This window comes from Cyprinus carpio, chromosome B25, assembly GCF_018340385.1.
Source record: "Cyprinus carpio isolate SPL01 chromosome B25, ASM1834038v1, whole genome shotgun sequence".
In the NCBI taxonomy this organism is placed as follows: domain Eukaryota; kingdom Metazoa; phylum Chordata; class Actinopteri; order Cypriniformes; family Cyprinidae; genus Cyprinus; species Cyprinus carpio.
The window spans coordinates 15742285-15762025 of NC_056621.1; the positions used below are offsets into that span (position 1 = coordinate 15742285).

General features: G+C 35.0%; 1 protein-coding gene across 2 annotated transcripts in view; it reads right to left on the reverse strand.

Annotated features, from left to right (window-relative positions):
- The window catches only part of LOC109046116 (OTU domain-containing protein 7A-like), a 72558-nt gene that overhangs the window by 10117 nt on the left and 42700 nt on the right, over nt 1–19741 (reverse strand). For both annotated transcript variants that reach the window (XM_042753735.1, XM_042753736.1), the window contains exons 4-10: nt 14880–15062; nt 13502–13720; nt 12024–12125; nt 11777–11904; nt 8625–8737; nt 4485–4612; nt 3616–3765 (exon numbers count right to left, since the gene is read on the reverse strand). In XM_042753735.1, the coding sequence (XP_042609669.1) occupies nt 3616–3765; nt 4485–4612; nt 8625–8737; nt 11777–11904; nt 12024–12125; nt 13502–13720; nt 14880–15062 (1023 nt within the window). The remainder of the gene's footprint in view (nt 1–3615; nt 3766–4484; nt 4613–8624; nt 8738–11776; nt 11905–12023; nt 12126–13501; nt 13721–14879; nt 15063–19741) is intronic.

Sequence of the window (19741 nt, forward strand, 5' to 3'; positions counted from 1 at the left end):
GCTTCAAAGCTAGCATACACTGAATGCCACAAGTGAAAAATTTCACGGGTCTTTTGACACAACTCTCTCTCTAACTCACACACACACAAACACACACACACAAGAGTCTCAGTGTTCTTGGGAAACCGCTGGCACCTGATCACACACTGGGCAGACGGGCACTCCCTGGCAGACCCGAGCGGAAGATCCGGGGGGGAGGAGGTATCACCCACCAAGACAGCCACACAGACACAGACTCTCCGTCGGGAAGTGGGAGAAGGGAGGTAGGGGTTTGGGAGGAGCAGATTAGGGCCTAAACCACATGCAGTGGTTGGCTTGGACTGATCTGCCCTAAATGGCAGAGGCCAAGCGGTTCTTTAGGGATGGAGAGAGAGAGAAAGAAAGTGGGTAAGAATAGAATCAGGGGAAATGAGTCAGAGGAAGATGCCTTATTGTGTGAATGTGTGCATTTGTGTAAACGAGTGGTAAATGTGTATATGAGGCATCATGGCGCTAACTGTCTCCAGACACACAGCAACAGATGACCTCATTCAGCTCAGAGGAAACCAAGGCAAGTGTCCCTTCACCTCACTGCATAGCATAAGCAGTGATTCCCAAAATACATCTGTATTTTTTAAAGTTTTAGATTTTGGGTCATTAAATACATAGGACTTTAAAAGTTGCTGATCGTTTTTAAAAATGAATTGTGATCAATCTAGTCATTTTCCTTTAATGATTTTTCTTTCTGTTTAAGAAAAGAAAAATAGTATGTGTAGAGTACGTTGTCAATTTGTATTGTAGGATGAGACCTTCTGTATACAACTTGCGTGTGATTTTTCATACTTTACGATGATTGTTTAATTTCACCATACAAAATGCCAAATAACTTTTAGAAATAAATTTGCTATTAGGTCATTCTTAAGGAAAGTTTCTGACCTGTCAAAACTAGCTCAGGTCTTATGAAACTATTTGGTTAGTCAGCTAAATGTGTTTAGTTTAAAAGTATAAGATAAATATATAAAATAAAGTATAATATAATATAATGACAAATTTCTAAAAAAAGGTAATCCCCCAGTTTCCTGTGGATAAATTACACACTTCACAGAAAGGTGGAGGTATTCCAGACGGGAGTGTGCAAGGTGTTTTTCTTTTATTTTCCGAGTAGCTAGTCATTCATATCCTGGAGAAATATGACTATAGTGAAGGCCTCTAATCTGTCAACAACCCACTGCTTCAAACCGACCACATGCTTTTGGGGTCAGTGAGTACGTGAGGGTATGCGAGGAGGTTTCCTGCAGTTAACAGAAGGACAGCGCGCCATCTAGCGGGATAGACACTCAACCAATGGTTCTCTATCTCACCCAGACATGTTATATACAGTTATTTACATAAACTACAGACAATGCTGTCTATATTCAATTTTATATGGTGCATCCAATATGCTCTTTAGAGAGTTTTTTATTGTCAAACTAACATGTGACTGGGGCTAGTTGTCAAACTTATTACTTTTTTCTAAGGAACATTTCTCAGGGTTGGTTCATTTCTGTTTTGACTACAATTTTTTTTTTTTTTACTTTAAGTTTTTCACCATTATTACAGGGCATGTTTTCACAATCTATGAGGCAAAATGTCATAATGGAACCTGCCAAAAAACAGCCTATTTATGACTTTTGCTTGTATTCTGAATGGTTTAAGAAATATAAAACACAATTTAAAAAAAAGCAAAATTTAAAGTAACAGGAAAAAAAAAAAAAACTAAAGAAATATAGCCCATGTGACAACTAGCCACAATGTCCCTTACAATATGTATTTGATTTTGAATGGAGTCCAAAGGTCTCATGCCACAGGCAAGGTTTTGCTCATCCTTGGCAGTTGGTGTGTGTTTGTGCCTGGCAAATGCCTTTACTGTGAGACAACTGCAGTGTGTGTGTGTGTGTGTGTGTGTGTGTGTGTGTGTGTGTGTGTGTGTGTGTGAAGAGAACAGCTTGTACTGTACTGACAGCTTCAGTGTGTCAGTGAAACGGGGGTTGAAGAGAGAGAGAGAGAGAGAGAGAGAGAGAGAGAGATAAGCATGCGTGGATCTCTGCCTGCATTCCCATTCAGCCCTAGACAACATCAGCCTGTTGTGTGTTGTTTTACCTCACGCTCAAACTGGCACCACTGCAATGAACAGACAGACTTCTGAGGGGGTGGGGCACATTATAGTGCACATTACACTCTACTGTAAAGATCGCAAGATAGACCATAATGGTCTAGAACGGAGGTTGTAATTCAGACAGACAGCTAATAATGTCCTTAACTGGGAGCCAAACTCTCTGGGAGAGTCTGAAACAGTATATTAAAACATATAATTCCTTATTTTTTTTCTCTGTCTCAATCTCTAATCGACTGGAGTCTACAAAATGTCCTTTTAATAATTGATCAAAGGTTATTCGATTTCAGGTCTGCATTATTCATTTAGCAGTAGATGGATTCAAGTCCATTCTTTGCCAAAAAAAATAAAAAATTTCAATGGAATGAATGAACCAGCAAACAAAATAATTACACTTCAGGCATTATACACTTATTCAGAATTGCATACTAATATGCTTTCCATAATTCTACAGTATGGTGTATACAAAATGTGCACAGTATGCCAATTTTCAGTATGCATGGAATACTTGGAGTTCAAGAGTGATTAATGAACCTGAAGTAATACTACCTGGGAATTTCAACATCAGATTATGTAAAAAAAAAAAAAAAAAAAAAAAAATCTGTCACTTCGTTATAATATAATATTAAGTGATATCCAGTATGACACATTTAATAAAAAGGTTGATAAGCCACCAATTTCCTCTATAGATAAGCTATAGATAAATTCCATGTAAAATGGAACACACAAAAAATGCACACAAAAAATAAATAAAAGCATAATTTGCTTTTTGGGTTAAAATAATTTCTTGATATGAAATTTGAGTGGAATGACAATTAGAGATTAAACTGTACAGAAATTGAACTGAATATTTACACTAATACACACTATACTTTTAGTCACGCAATGCTGATGTTAACATTAATAATTTGAGAATAAAGTATAACAATAATAATAATTTGCGTGGTTTGATGTGATATGACCTAATTTAGATTAAATCACCATTAGTAGCGCAATTTATTGCAATGCTTTTTTCCTCATTTGGTCAGAACAAACGTGGCAGACTTGTTACTTGTTCAGATGACCCAAAAGATGATTTGAAAACACTGTTTTCGCATTGTAGTGTGAGGTGTGAAAACGAAGGCTTTTGAAAACGATGACACAAGTTTAGTCATGTGACACATATTATACCGGTATTGATAGCACGTTATAAAGCAATGCACTTTCACACTATTGCTATAGATGTGTTACTTTGTACACTCTTCATATCACAGTGCAAAGATGAAAGCAAATTTACTCACGATCGCGAGTGACGTTATAGATCAGACGTACAATCGTGAGTGTGTGCGACCTGGACGCATCAGTGAATGGTGAGTTCTTTTCTTAAATAAAATATATACAATTTCCTGTCTACATTGGATTTTCTATCAGTTAGACATAGTTACTTAAGCCCGGCTGTATCATCATGTTATGTTATTGTTTGATTCAGTCTGCTGTGCGTCTACCTTGCTCTCTCTGCTGGTCTCTCTGCTCCATGGACACCAGGGCAGAGAAGTGGGCCTGGTCGTAGGCCAACACCAGCGGGGAACAGTGACAGCGGTTTGGAGGCACCTCCAATGGCAGGTACAGCCCTCCAAAGGGAATGGGTGCAAATGCTGCAAGATAAGAACAACAAATGGTTCATTTGTCTGTATGACACTTAAATGAATCTATTATAAAAAGTTAAAGACTTAATTCATACCAAAATGTTTCACTGACATTGGTGGAACTGAATCTTAAAGGAATAATTCATCTAAAAAAATCAGATTTTTTTTTTTTTTTTTTTAATATGGCTATTCTAGTGAGTCCAAATTTGTGAATGAATCATTTAGAATCTTGAATTGATTCATTGAAAATGTTTGACTCAGAAGAATAGTTGTCAATGAAACTACTTCTCTCATGAGCATTACAAGGGGAACTAGGGCACAAGTCAGTATTTTCCAGTTTCCAGACAACAGTTTTTCACATAAAACTTTCACATGGATTCAAGGACTGGCAATATATTGGTCAACTCAAATGTTCTGCTTTGTCTCAGTTTTAAAGTTTGCACGCTAAAGTTCATAAGAAAGTCATGGTTTGGAATGACATGAGGGTGAGTAAATGACAGAATTTAAATTTTTAATCCTTTAAAAGCATTCAAGCATATAATTACAGTCACACAAAGTCTTTTATCAGGTGTTTAATAACTCTTGATAACAACTTTAATTGGTTTTCAACTAGAAAATAAAGTTGTTTGCCAAAACACTATGAAGCCCTCTAGTGGTATAGATAAAAAACTGCACATTTTCAAGCTGGTAAAGCAAATGTGGTTGAGTTGTTGGATTGTGAGTCTTACCTTCCCCTCCAGAGTCTCTGAGCATGGTGTCAGCGATCACCACGATAGGTCTTCTCAGAACATGGGCCAGTACAAACACATGAAACTCCTCCAAGCTCTCGTAAACCGGGTCTTCTGAGTTATCCACCCTTTAGAAGACACACATACACATACAGTGACATAGTTGGCAAACAATATGATTCTTTGTTTATTGGTGCAAGTAAGAAAATTAAACCAAGGTAAAGCAGCTTCCAGTTTACCATAATGTTATGTCTTAAGACTGATAACTAATTCAAGTGAGCTTTAGACTTGACTTGGCTGGATATATAAAACTTCATACTAATTTGAAGGAGAAATTTTGGATAATCATATTTTCTAAATCCATTATTATAATGAACTACACCTGCATTCAGAATGGACACACTTCTCTAGCTTTCTGCATTATGCCTACTACTTTTTAAAAATACCATGCAAAGCATGCTTAGGAAGTGAAAAATGCGTTTTTGAAAAAACATAATAATAGGAATAAAATTGCATGTTTTAAAAAACTGAACAGTTACTCATTTCAAACACTTTATCAGTACTAACCACCAAACCACACACACTCATACTGTGGGTGGTGAAACATCTACGCTGCCTTCAGAGAACAAGCAACAGTCACGTTTATTGTCATATAGCAACATAACAATATAACACCTCATACCGCATATTCAGTAACATAATATAACATCTTGTACCTAATTATGTCATGAAAACATTTCAGAATTATCAAATTTAAATATATAGCATACAGTATTGATGCAAGAGTTAAAGGGATAGTTCACCAAAAATGTAAAATTCTGACATAAATAACTCACCCTCATGTCATTCCAAATCAGTAAGACCTTTGTTCATCTTTGGAAAACAAATTAAGATATTTCGATGAAATACGAGAGCTTTCTGACCAGACAGCAACACAACTACCACGTTCAAGGCTCAGAAAGGTAGTAGGGACATCATGTGACAGTGCTTCAACTGTAATTTTATGAAGCTATGAGAATACTTTGTGCGCTTTCATGTCAGTGTTTGGCACATGTTCATGACAGTACCACGATGAAGAGAAGAAATTGTTAAATAAAGTCATTATTTTTGTTTCCTTTGCATACAAAATTGATTAATTTAATGATGTCCTTGTTACCTTTCTGGACCTTGAACTTGTCAGTTGCATTGCTGTCTATGCAGGGTCAGAAAGCTCTCGGATTTCATCAAAAATATCTTAATTTGTGTTCCAAAGATGAACAAAGGTCTTAGGAGTTTGGAACGACATGAGGGTGAGCAATTAATGACAGAATTTTCATTTTTGGGTGAACTTACCCTTTAAAATGAAAGCTTCTGACATATTTGTCATATTGTGAGAGTCCAGCATAATAAAAACCTTCCTTTTTCCATTGTGGCAATGCAGCCAAACACATAAAAAGCTTTTTAAAAGGCAAACCTCTCCAACTTATATCCTTCATGTACAATACCATCACTAACTGGATTATTCTTCATCACACAGAGTGATTTATTAATGCATCCCTTAAGTTATGCCGTCTTTTGAAACTGTTCTAGACTTTTAAAATACTGCATCAGACTTACTAAACATTGTAACATAACACTTATTACCTGAATAAACTGTCATTTAATTTTTTTTTGTTTGTTTGTTTTACACAAGTCACAAAAAGGAACCAGTTCATATTTAGCTAACTATTGTGAGAGTAGACAGAACTGTGATCGCTCTGAGAAAAACAGGAAGCTATATTTTCCAATCCAGAAGACTCTGATGCATGACCAGAGACCTGGCGGTTGACGCTTTCACTTCCAGTCAGCGTGACTTCAGAAGGCAGATTAAAGGTAAGGGGTAAGTTTCCTCCTGAAGCAAGATTTGGTCGAAACTCTTTTGACCGCAGCGCTTCAGTTGACACTACTGAGAGGAGAAACCAAACCAAACTGCTGTCTGCCAGCGCAGAGTTTCCACTACGCTGATCTATGACCTGAGATCAACTGTTCTGTTTGACACAATGCTCAGTTAAAGGTGAAATAACTTCTGCAGCACTAGCGTCACCAAATGGAACTGCAAAACTATGGACTGTTTCCAAACAGGTTACCCAAACACTCCTCCTGTCTGCCATTGGTCGAACAAAAACTCCAAATGCATGCTACTGGCTGAACCAGTGTTGCTATGCTGGGCTGGTCGGAATACTCAAACAACAAAGGAATGTTTTGAAAACAGCACAGAGACACAGAGTTACACTTTTGAGAAGAATCGGCCTACAAGTGGTTTACTTATAGTTGTCTCTGCATGTGAAACTGAGAAAGGAAAAAATATTTTAACAATGAAAAAAATAAACAATTCATGTTTAAGTTTCCAGTTCCGTGGAAGGACAAATTTCAGAAAAATCTGAATCATTTTCTAAATCCACTACAATTCTTTCAGAACTATGGGTATTCATGAAGAAATCCTAGCGTACTGTTTCTGTATTCTACATTACACAGTATATACTGGATGCTACTTTTAAAATAAAAACAGTATGTGTAACAGTAATAAGCAGTGTAACAGTAATAAGCAATGATAAATGCTTCAAACATTAGTTGTTATTATCTTGAAAATTGAATGGTTCACCCATAACTTTCCTCACTTTCATGTTGTTCCAAACCTGTACGACTTTATTTCTTCTGAAGAACAAAAAAAGAAGGTATTTTGAAGAATGTTGGGGTCCACAAAAAATTGGACTACTGCTGTTGTCATTGACTAAAACTAAATATTTTTGTTGATGGAAATAAAATAAAGTATAAAATAAATGCAAATACTGGATAAAAAAAAAGAAAAAGAAAAGAAAAAAAAATCTTAAACTAAATGAAAATTAGAAATTTTGCCTCAGCAACTAACTGGAATAAGATGAAGTACTAAAATTAGTAAGTGAAACAAAACAAAAATTAGTAAAAATGATATATAAAAATATAAAAAAGTAAACATGAATTAAATAAAATTTAGACTAAAATATAAAGATAAAATCTAATTCAAAATGTCATTAAAACTATAATAGTATATAAATAATATTAAAGTAGCACTGCATTGGACCCTATTGACTTCACACAGGTTTGGAAAGACATGAGGGTCAGTAAATGATAATAGAATTATGATTTTTGGTAAACTATCTCTTTAATAATTTTGAATTTTAAACAATTCATATTTAAAATAAATTTACCCCAAATTCCCATTTGTGTGAAAAAAAAAAACAAAAAACAACAACAAAAAAAGATTTTTAAAGCCTTTTTTTTTTCTTAAGATGATTAAAACATTAAGGCTGATATTACCTTTGGTTTATTTCTCCCACTAGAAATAGGAGGCACATTGCATTGTGGGACACAGTGTTCCACACATTTAGAAAATATACATACTGTGCACCGTATAAGTACTGTAGAAAGAGTAGCAGTATGTATGTATGCTATTCTGAATGAAGCTAAAAATAATGTAACACTTCAACCACTGCCACCAGGTGGCAGTGTCACACATTTAAATGAACACAAAGTGATTTTTCAACCACAAAATAAACTCAACTTCACTGCATTCTTCTCCATGCATTATAACAATCCCCTATATAGCAAAAGAAGGTTCTTGATGGGTTCTTTGTGTTTTGTCTAATGGCATAGTGTCCATCTAAAGGTCATGAGTTAAGTGAGGTTACTGGATGGAGTTAATCTCTAGTGTCCTCTAATGGCAGTCTGAGTGCATTGTGAGCGGGTCTGTGGGAACTGTAGCTGGGCGTATTGGGACAGTCCATAGTTTGTCATTAGTTTGACTGCATTTTATCCAAACTTTGAACTTTGAAGTGGAAATTATTACACATCACCTATGACATACTGGTTAATGCCTTTAAAAATTTACACACATATACATAGCAACGTATGTATGAGTATGTTATGATGGGTAAACGTGTGTAGGAGGCTGAATTTTTTCATTATTCTTTAGCATTTTATGTAAATTGTACGATTGTTGTAAATGGTTACACAATTTGCATAAGAGGAAGTTTTTGTAGTTAAACATCTATACAGTAGGTGGGAATGGAAAGACAAGCAAATGTGACATAACAAGATGTAACTGTTTGTCTATATATGTGAGGGTGTGTGGGTGAGCATTACCCTCCGCTGGAGTTGCCGTTCTTGCTAAAGTGTGTGCGTGGCTCACTGGAGGCCAGCTTCAGCAATTCGTTCCACTCTCTCTCCCATTCCTCCTCGGTGTACACCAGCCCCGACTACAGAGAGAGAGAATATATCGCTGATTTACAACATTTCCCACATTACTATATTTTGTCTTGATATTCCACTTGAGATTTCCAATTTTATTTTTAAATTTAAATTTAAAATATTTAAATATTAAATATTTTAATATCCTAGAAGAAAAAAATTGTTTTTTGAAAAATATAGACAATTTATATTAATTTAATTGTATTATTAATATTTTTATTATTTTTATAATCGTAATTAAATTGTGTACATATTTATTCTTTTTTATTTATTTATTTGTCATTTTCTTTATTTACATTATGCGTAATATTTGGAAAAATGTAATAAATTCTTTATGAAATTACTGGAATTTTTAACTATAATTTCCTATTTTGCATAGGTTCTATTGGTACCACCAGACAAAAAAATCTGTTTGACAACATTCTATAGTCTCGTTGCTAAATCTGTCATTATTTGGCAGCTCGCATAATTTTTGTATTTGTAGGCACTGACACATATACAGCAAGTTAAAACATTTCGTTAGTAAATGGATGAGGAGGTTGCGCATATGTAAGTGAAAACCTCTGAACGTATTTAACAAATTAAACATTTTTTTTCCTCTGCACATGCACTTTTGTTCAGTTTTATAATCTGTTTTATCTCAGTGGCATCAGTATTTTCTAAAGGAAACACACCCACTCGTTCACTCTCCTCCACCTCTCACACAAACATTTCCACTCCATCCACACCCACTCGTTTCTTACAGCTTTAATCACTGATACTCGTTCAGCAGAGGCTGATTCAAGAGCTCCGAGCCTTCATGACAATGAAAACAGTGCAGCTAATAAAGAACTGAAGGATTTGCTATCGATCACACAGCTGATTTCCTGTCCTCTGGTATGCTGTTACAGCAATAAGCTCTTACGCTAAAAGCTGTGCAGGAAATACATAAGCTAATCTGCAAAGGTGTTTATGGGGAGAACCATTATGAACTGCAGGCTAATGTTTACACTTTACAACTACACACTTGGCAGACAGACTGACTTTACATAGTAGCAAAAACTTAGTAGGCTATAGTTACAAAATTGAAAATTGCAATAAATAAAATAGATCAAACCTTTTTAGTATTTGATTTGGTTCCTTAATTGTGTTAAAGTAGGCAACTAAGGAAACAACGTTACCTTACAAAGATACCCGTGTTAATGTGTACTTGCATGAGTGGATTTAGAGATAAATATGAAAGCTTGCTTCCGCCAGTGAATAAAAAATAAAAAAGGTAATTTACCTCAAAATTCTGACTTTTTTTCTCACATTTGCATATATTTCTCAGTATTGCATGATATCAGCTTGGAATTCTGACTTTCTTTCTCAGAATTATGCTATGTCTGGACCGATAGCCTTGTGGTTAGTGTGCCGATATATAGCACAACTGTGCTCGCAACGACCCAAGTTCAATTCCCGTCTCAAGGTCCTTTGCTGACCCCATTCCATTAAGTCAAATATTGAGGGAAAAAAGACAACTACAATTCTGACTTTGTAACTTGCAATTCCATGTTATAAAGTCAGAATTGTGATATATGAACTCACATTTCTGAGAAAAAAAAAGTCAGAATTGTGAGATAAAAAGTTGCAATTACAATTTAAAAAAAAAAGTTCAGCGGCGGAAACAGGCTTCCATAGATACACGCAACTGCAATTTAAAAGAGCTCAAAGTCACTTTTATCACTCATTACATGTGGAGAGAAATCTAGAGCAAGATTAAAGGACCAAGATTAAACATTTTAGTGCACATGTGTTGAACACCTGTGTTCATGCATACTATCAGATGGAGTACACATTAGCCACATTTCCACTGTCGGGCCTGTGCGAACCAGGGCTTAAAACGGGCCGGGCAGGGCTAATAGCCTCGGGCCTGTAGCACCGAGGCCAAAATAGCGCAGCGTTTCCACAGTCGAGCATGAAGCTCCGCTGCGCGTCACTAAAACCCGCCGTTTACACGCCTCTCAGGAACAACGTCATGCAACCCCATCATTTCACCAACAAACAGAAGTTATCAGAAAACTAAGAAATAAGTCACTGGAACTAGCGCGATCACAAAACAAACACGATAACAGTGCCTTTTGTTTGCATGCTTTGTTAAATATTCAAATTCAAAAGCATCGATGTTTCACTGACTATAGAATAAGTGATACATTGATCATAATGAATCAATTTATCAGGACTCAAAATTAATCACACAGAAATAAATGTGTTTCTATTTTATTTATTTATTTTTAACGCTTATGAAAATAGCCTGCTTATTCAGTCGAGACTGTTTCTGTTTATTTGTAGCCACAGTAGCCTATATACATTTAGAATGAATGATAATAACTCTATTTTTATAAAAGCTCCCGAACAAAAAACATTATTATATTTTTATGATAGGCTACGTGGAGCTAAACTCTCGAGACGAGACTTATGACAGATAATATAAGTTACTAAATAAATACACAATTGTGACAGAGAATAAGAAGCTGACGTCTGATTTCTTCAAGTGGTTGCGTTTACCATGTTTACTGTGGTAATGTTAATGTCTAGCGTGCATAGTCTTCTGCATCGCTTATAAATATTTCTGCCTTGTTTAGTGATTATAATCCACATTGGATCAAATTATTTCAAACACACGCTGCTGATTGAAAGTGAGCTTTGAGCTCAGCTTATTTTGAAAAGTTTTTAATGTTGATGTTATAACTGTTATCTTTCTGAAATGAACGGCGCTGACACTCTCCAGACGCGAAGAAACTCCGCCTCTGTTCATAACCACTCCTCTAGCCCCAGCTGGCCTGGTTTGGCCCAAGGTTTTCGTCGGGCCAAAAAACCCTGGCCGTTGGCCCCGAGGAAGCCCCGACGAGGCACAATCAAGCCCCGGAAGTGACAGTGGAAACGCGACTGGCCCTGGCACGCACTAGTACGCCCGCTTTAAGCCCGACAGTGGAAACGCGGCTATTGAAAGGCTAAGTGTTTGGCTGTATGCATACACAAAGCATTCGTGCCAGAACTTAAGTATATTTTAGGTGTAAGTTGCCAACCTCTTTGTTTTGTTGAGTCTGTTGCCACCTCCACCTCCTCTTCAGAGCTTCTCTCTCCGCTCCACTCTTCATCATGGCATACAGACTCTTCCGCAGCACCAGATCCCGGTCATGGAAGCCCCACATTCCTGGAAAACACGGATAGTGAAGTGTTTCTATTTAAAGGAATTAAATGGTTCTCTTTTTTCCAGGTGTTCATGCAATACATGAGACAATTGTGCATGAACGTGAATTCTGAAAGTCTCACCTAAAGAAGCTGCATGCAGAAGACAGTTGCCGTCTCCTGTTGTGGCTAATGGTAGTAGCTTCTTACAGCTGGTGCACATGGTGGACCACCAGTTTAAACGACCTACAGAATGGTTTAAACACAATATTTTAAGTCAAACACAGACTATTAAACATCACCCAACATTCCATCATGCTCTCAAATCTAAAATCAACCTTAAAAAGTTTTTTAGTCATACAGCCAATTATCTTTATTTAAATGTCACAGGCACTGTTTGGTGGTTTATGATTGTCCTACTGTTGGTAGATTGTGAGTGTTCTGTTAATTTTGGGCCCTGAATCCAAAATACATATTTGTTTAGCTTAGTTATAATGCATAGCTCACTAAGCATCACTTTTTTTTGGCATGCAGTGGAAGAATAAGTGGTCCTCTGCAGTTCTGGGCCCTGAGGCGGTTTGAACTGGGCATTGACCATTCGCCCACTCTTTTCTCTGGAGCTGGTGAAGCTCACCGCGGATGAACGTCAGTGCCTCCACCCTCAGCTCCTCTGCCCTCCTTTGGGATAGGGTCTTCCTCCCACAGTCCAAAAACATTCCCAAAGCCCTGAGGCCATGTCCAACCTGTTAGCATTTTGCTATAGTATTTTGCTTGCACAGGCTGGAAATGCATCCTTGCAATACTTGATCTTTTGCTAATTAATCTTCTAGTTTAAAACATGTTTTATAAGCTTTGAGTTTATATGGTTTTGTACCACTTTCAGCAAAATAATCAATTTATTAACACATCTTAATCAATCAATCAAACTTCAAGGCAATTTTTTAAATACTACTATTACTTATAATAATAAAAAATATTTTTATTATTCTAAATAATTCTAAATGAATAATAATACAATTAATAATAATAATAAATAAAATTTTTCTTTTGTGTTTCACAAAAAAAAAAAAAAAATGTAAAGGATGTCAGAATCCATATCCTCTGAATGACTTATCCATTAAATCTCATATATATATATATATATATATATATATATATATATATATATATATATTATATATATATATATATATTATATATATATATATATATATATATATTTATGTTTATTTATGTTTTATAAATTATATATATATATATATATATATATACATATACTGTATATAAACATAAAAATTTTTTTAAAAAAATCCAAAAATACTACATTTAGATTTTTGGGTGAAGTATTCTTTAAATCTTCTTTAAATGTTGGTGTTATTGAGCTTTGTTGTATGGGAAGTGCAAGTCTGTGTTTATCGCTTGGTTTTCCAGTCAATCCAAGATGAGAGATGACATTAATTCTGTCACTGTTGTATTGCGTTGACTCTTGCAGTCGAGTTGGTCTTATGCAATCTAAGCTGACATTAGTACTGATCATAAATCTGTGTTTATCATCACTGCAGTGAAGGGCTAGGCCTGGGATTCACTCTGCCGTGGTTCTGAGAGCAGTGTTTGGGGCTCACCGGCCTGCTCCAGGGCCACCATGGTGGATTGCTCAATGAGGTCACGCTCAATGAAGCTGCGGAAGTCCTCGCTGTACACGCTCAGGTCGGGCAGTTGGAATGTGTAGATGGGCATCTCCAGGGGGAACTGCTCCCTGGCACAATCCCCTGACACCTGCAGCCGGGCCAGAGACATGATGGCAGAGCTGGCATGGGAAATGCCCCGGGACAAACGCTTCTCTGGAAGAAAGAGAGAGAGAGAGAGAGAGAGAGAGGAAAGAAAAATCTAATTATTAATAAATATTTCAAATAAATGTATTTTCTTAATAAATGTTACTCTGGTCTTTTAATGATAATGAGTCATAACTGCAAAATAAGACAATCAATCAAGCAAGCAAGCAATCCATATTTTTTAAATAAATAAAGGTTTTTCAAAAATATGTTATGAAAATTTATTTATTCTTATTTATTATATCTTTTTAATTTTCTTATTAAATGTTAATAAAATATTTTATTGTCTATAAATCATCAACACACAATGAATGAATGAATGAATTAATTAAGAAATTATTAAATTAATAAATGAAAAAAAAATGCTAATTATGATAACCATTTCTAATTTTTAAAATAAAAAATCAAATTTCATTTACTAAATAAATGTTCCAGGTATTTTAATGTTTATGAATCACTGCGTCACAAACAAACAATAAGTAAATAAATAAAAACCTTGTTTCCTCATTTTAAATATTTGTTAAAATTGATTTTACTTTCCAAAAAAATGTTCCAGGTCTTTTAATATTAATCACCACCGCACAATACGTTTGTCAATCAATCAATCAATCAATCAGTGTTTGTTTTTAAATAAGAAAATACATTTATTATAAAAAAAAAATCCTAAATAATATTAATAATAATAATAATAATAATAATAATAATAATAATAATAATAATAATAATAATAATAATAATAATAATAATTTTGGTAAATGTAATACATTTCTCAACCTTTACTTCTTTTGCTTCTGATATAACAAAGTCCTCGTGGGCAGGGAAAAATAATATAAACCAATAATATTTTTTCAGGAGTACCTTTCAGGATCCAACCAAATCCTAACAAAATGAAATCCAGCCATATGCTATTTAACCATTAATATCTTAAAAATTACATTAAATAATTTAAATACATTACCAATGTTCTTTGTTGTCTTGAATGCTAATGTTATCTAATACTATACAAAATTGCTTCATAATAAATTGAAAAGTAATGGGTGTAATTTTTGTGCCACTAACACCACTAATGCAGGGCAGGGCAAAATGCAGGGCATGAATTTTCATTTTATGACGACTTTAAAACTGGTATAGAAGAAAATATTGAGAAAACACAACAATATTTGCTCACCCTGAGTGTTGTCCTCTTGTTTCTGGGGGCATTGCTCAGGCTTGCCGATGTGCTGCGGGGTGCTGCTACGCTCCGGCTGCTTGTAGTAACGGCCCTCATTGAAGACGTGGGGCAGGTTGGCAGTGTGAACCTGCCGGAGCTGCTCATAGTCATTGAGAGCGGCGCTCAGGTCCCAGTTTTTACCTGATTCATCACAAGCAACAAAATTGATGATACATGGTGTGAATATGCTAATGCATTAGCATCAACAGTCTTTCTGATTTTCTCTTGCAGGTCAAACTGGAAAACTGTCATGGAGCAAAGAAAATAATCTTGCAGAAAAAAAGTTCAATTATCAACATGTTTGTAGCATTTGTGTGTGTGTGTGTATTTGTGTGTGTTTTATTTATATTTGTGTATTTATAAAAATAAAGCAATTTTGTCATTGATATATTTAATTTCAGTATAAATAAGAAAAAATATATTAAAAAAACATCAATGCAAAAACAAGTAGTATTTCTTTAAAAAGGAAGAGACTTTTTTTTTTACCAGTTTTTACCATGATTTAGAATTTTTTTTTTTAATTCAGAGTAGCAATAATTCATGTAACAAAAAAATTTTTAAAAAAATAAATAAAAATAAAAATTGTCAGGCATATTAAGAACAAGAATCATTAGATGACTTTAAAAAAAATAATATACAATTTTTACATAAATATATCTGTTACACTGAATGATGATGGAACATTATTTCACCCATCATTTTATTTCACAAAAGGTATTTGAAACATTAAAGTAAACTCTTGCAAGTAACAATTTTTCTGTGTCAAATCAATTTAATTTAGAAAATGTAATTTGAAATTTACAATAAATTTAAACTTTATAAGTATAAAAAAAACACAACTATATATATATATATAAAAAAATACATATATTTGTTTCAAATATATATATATATATATATATATATATATATATATATATATATATATATATATATATATATATGTCTATTTCAAATGTATTTAATCACTTTTCAACAATAATTCCATGCCCACCAAATAGGAGGTCATTGATAATGAACATGACAGGCTTTCTCTTTCATTTCATCAAGCTACTGTTTGAGTGCACCTGCCAACTCCCACAAGGCCTTTCAATCTAATCCCAATTACACCACCTGCCAACACGAGTGCCACAAAACGCTTACAGTTCACATCAAACCCTAAACAATGGAGTTCCACTTCACATCAAGCCTGAAGATAAAGAGGGACAAAACTGTGCTTCTTCTCCAGCGTGCTCTGAGTCAAGACAATTTGATAAAAAACAACAACATAGATTTGTTTTTGGTTAAGTTCATTTTGTCTACCGATAGAGAGAACGTTCATACCAAGCAAATGGGAGGAAAATCACAGGAAAGACAGAGAAGCCAAACCCTCTAATGTGAAATGACAGTCACCTCAAGACTCCTACACACATACACACACACAGCTGCTTCCATGTCCTCCAGCAACTGTCTTATCTCTGTAACCCAAAGGCCTTGCAGGGACCAAAGAAACAGATCAGTCTAACCATCTACAGAGAGATACACACAGCCTGTGTGTGTGTGTGTTTTGCCTATACCCTATAAAACAAAAACAAATGTCTCCAAAATAATAAAAAATTAAATAAATCAACATAATGTACAATTTATTTCATAACATATTAAATAATGGCCTATCCCTAAACTTTAATAACTATTTTAATGCCCAGAGATGCCATTTTAAATGCATTTTTCATTTAAAAATGATTTAAATTAATTAGATTTACAGGAATGAACGTTTACTGAAACTCACCCCCAGGCCATCATTGATCTGGATGAGTTTGTTTCTTCATCTGAACATTTAGCATTACATAATTTGCTCAGCAATGGATCTTCAACAGTGAATGGGTGCCGTCAGAATGAGAGTCCAAACAGCTGCTAAAAAAATCACCACAATAATCCACAAGAAGTCCCTCAATTAATGTCTTGTGAAGTGAAAGGCTGCATGTTTTTACTGTTTTTGCTTGTAAATCTGCATATTTCTCTCCTTATTCAGACAAGAGGACTTTTTCATTGTAGAAAGCAATATTATGGATAGAGGACTTATTAAGTTAAAAAATGTCTTGATGAATCTGATCTTACAAGCATGTGATTTTTACTTCAGAAGACATTAACTGATGGACTGGAGTGGTGTGGATTACTTGTGGATTATTATGATGTTTTTATCAGCTGTTTGGACTCTCATTCTGACGGCACCCATTCACTGCAGAGGATTCATTGATGAACAAGTGATGAAATGCTAAATTTCTACAAATCTGCTCTAATAAGAAACAAACTCATCTACATTTTGGATGGCCTAAGGATGAATGAATTTTCAGCCTCTATTTCTTTGATGACCAGAGGAGACTTACAGTGACCGTCCAAAAACTAAGACACCTAAACTGACACTTGAAACAAACAAAAAATAATTCTGTAATCATTTGAGACCTATAGCATCCATTTTATTTCTAACTGGCAAGTCTCCCATCAGTCAGTCCGGACAGAGTTATTACATCCTTCCTGTAGCCTATGTAGCACCAGAACCCACATCAATCAATACAAACCTCTTTGTAGTTTATGGATTTGTTCATCCTTTGACCAGCCAGAAATTTTAAAAGACATTTTAAGGCTTAATCGAATGACCGCTCAGCACCTCTGATCCAAGCGTTTCGCAGATTGCTAAGCATTATGGGTCTCAGTTAATGTGTTTGACGTTCCTGTTGACGTCCCCTCCTCTGTCTGTCCTTTAGATTTACAATTGGATTTTGCAGACATTATCACATATTGTGGACTCATTCAGATCCCACAATATAAAATATTTCAATCATTTCCGAAGCAGAAATTATTTTCATCTCAGGTCAGTGTTTTAAAATTCCAGAGCTGGTTGCAAACGTGGTCAAACACCTAATTTAATTAAACAAGGTACCCATGGGAGCTTTGATGGCAAAAGTTTAACAGGGTTTTAAAGAAAAAAAAATGTCCAATTTTTTTTTTTCTAAATCAGCTTTATTCAGTAATGATATTGAACTGATTCCAGATATTACCAAAAAATATTGTACAGTATCTATATACAATTTGCTTTCTATTCATATTTATTTCTATACAAATGTACATTCATTTATTTGTATACTTTATATAATTTTCTGATATATTTTTACAATTTACTTTTTGTATAATAGCCTTTCACAGTTCAAACTTATCACACTGCAACCAATTTCCTTGCCTGTTGTTCAAATAACACAACTAAGCAGGTGAAGAATGAAACTGGACACCTGAACAACTCTAATTTGGTGCTTTTCTCTCTTTGCTAATGAACGAAGACATTCACAGTTCTTCTGCAAGATGTTCTTTCAGTAATTAAACATCTTTTCCTGTTAATCAGGTCCTCTGGTTTATTTATGTTGAGGAGAATGACACTGTAGTCGATCACCCATGAGATGTGAGGGGACAACACATTAAATATCTCACAGCGACAATAGCCATTTTTATTTCTGAAAAGCTTACAATATGCTGACTACATAGTGAATAGTTGTGATACCTTATCAGTCCTTTAGAGGGTGATAATACACCCCTCGCAAACCACAAATAAAGCTTTATTAATGACACAACTAAAGACTTTTTGTTTTATCTTTTTATATTAAATGGGTCTTTAATACTAAAAGTGTATTCGCTACCATGAAATGTCATCTCTCTATCACAACAGTAACTGAACAGAGAACAAGACCTAAAACAAAATGTCTGCCAGTGTCGGCTGAGTCATTTTTTTCCCAGAACACCTCTAACCACACAAAGGGCCTGTGGCTGAGATGAAATGCTGAGGCCCTTCCCACCCAGCTTTCCACAGCAGCTTCAGTGACGGTGGATCTGCAGGGAACCGATGGAGCCGGGAGACACACATCAACAACAGCCAGGTGGGATGACATGCTAATGATGAGTGGCACGGACAACCGGGGACACATCCTTCCCCTGCCACCATCTATCAGTCAGTCATAGCCAGGGATCATTTGAGCCTTGTGGCAGATCTTTGATCTGATCTGAGAGCAATTTTGTGTGGTTTGGTGGGTGAAATGATCAGTGAGACGTTTAGTTTTCAAAGAGCTCCAGCTGTTTGTCTTGTGAAACAGTAAGACATTTAGTGTTTAGTATTAGTGTTGTAGTTTTAGACAAGCAACACACACTTTGGAATCTTCTAGCATGTTTATAACATGATAAAAACTCTTAGGAATCCCTAGTAAACACATATCAATGGCCTGTCATTCATCCACACCAATAGGTGTCATTACAAAATCCAAGATCACTGTATTACTAAGCGCACTTTTACAGTTAAAGGGTGTCATCATTTACACACCCTCATGTTTATACTCAAACCTGTATAAACATAAAGGTAAAAAACAAATGGCTGTTAACCATTGACTTCTATAGTATGGAAAAAAAAAAAAATACTATGGATTTCTGTAACTATCAGCATTCTTCAAAATATCTTCTCATTCAGGTTTGGAACAACACAGTGAGTAAATGATGACAGAATTTCCAGTTTGGGGAGAAGCAACCCTTCTAAACTGTTGTCATGCTCTTATTTTGTAGTTTGTTAAACTTTTGAATTTACAGTTTGAATGTTGTCATATTTATTGTGCTTAACTCACTTGTACACAACAAATATAACAGAAAATACACTTTTATTTGTTTGGGAAAAACTTGCTTTTACTGGAAAAGCGATTATATTTTCAGGCTTGGGGAGTAACGGAATATATGTAACGGTGTTACGTAATCAAGATACAAAAATGTAGTAACTGTAATCCGCAGCAGCTACAACAAAAAACTAAGTA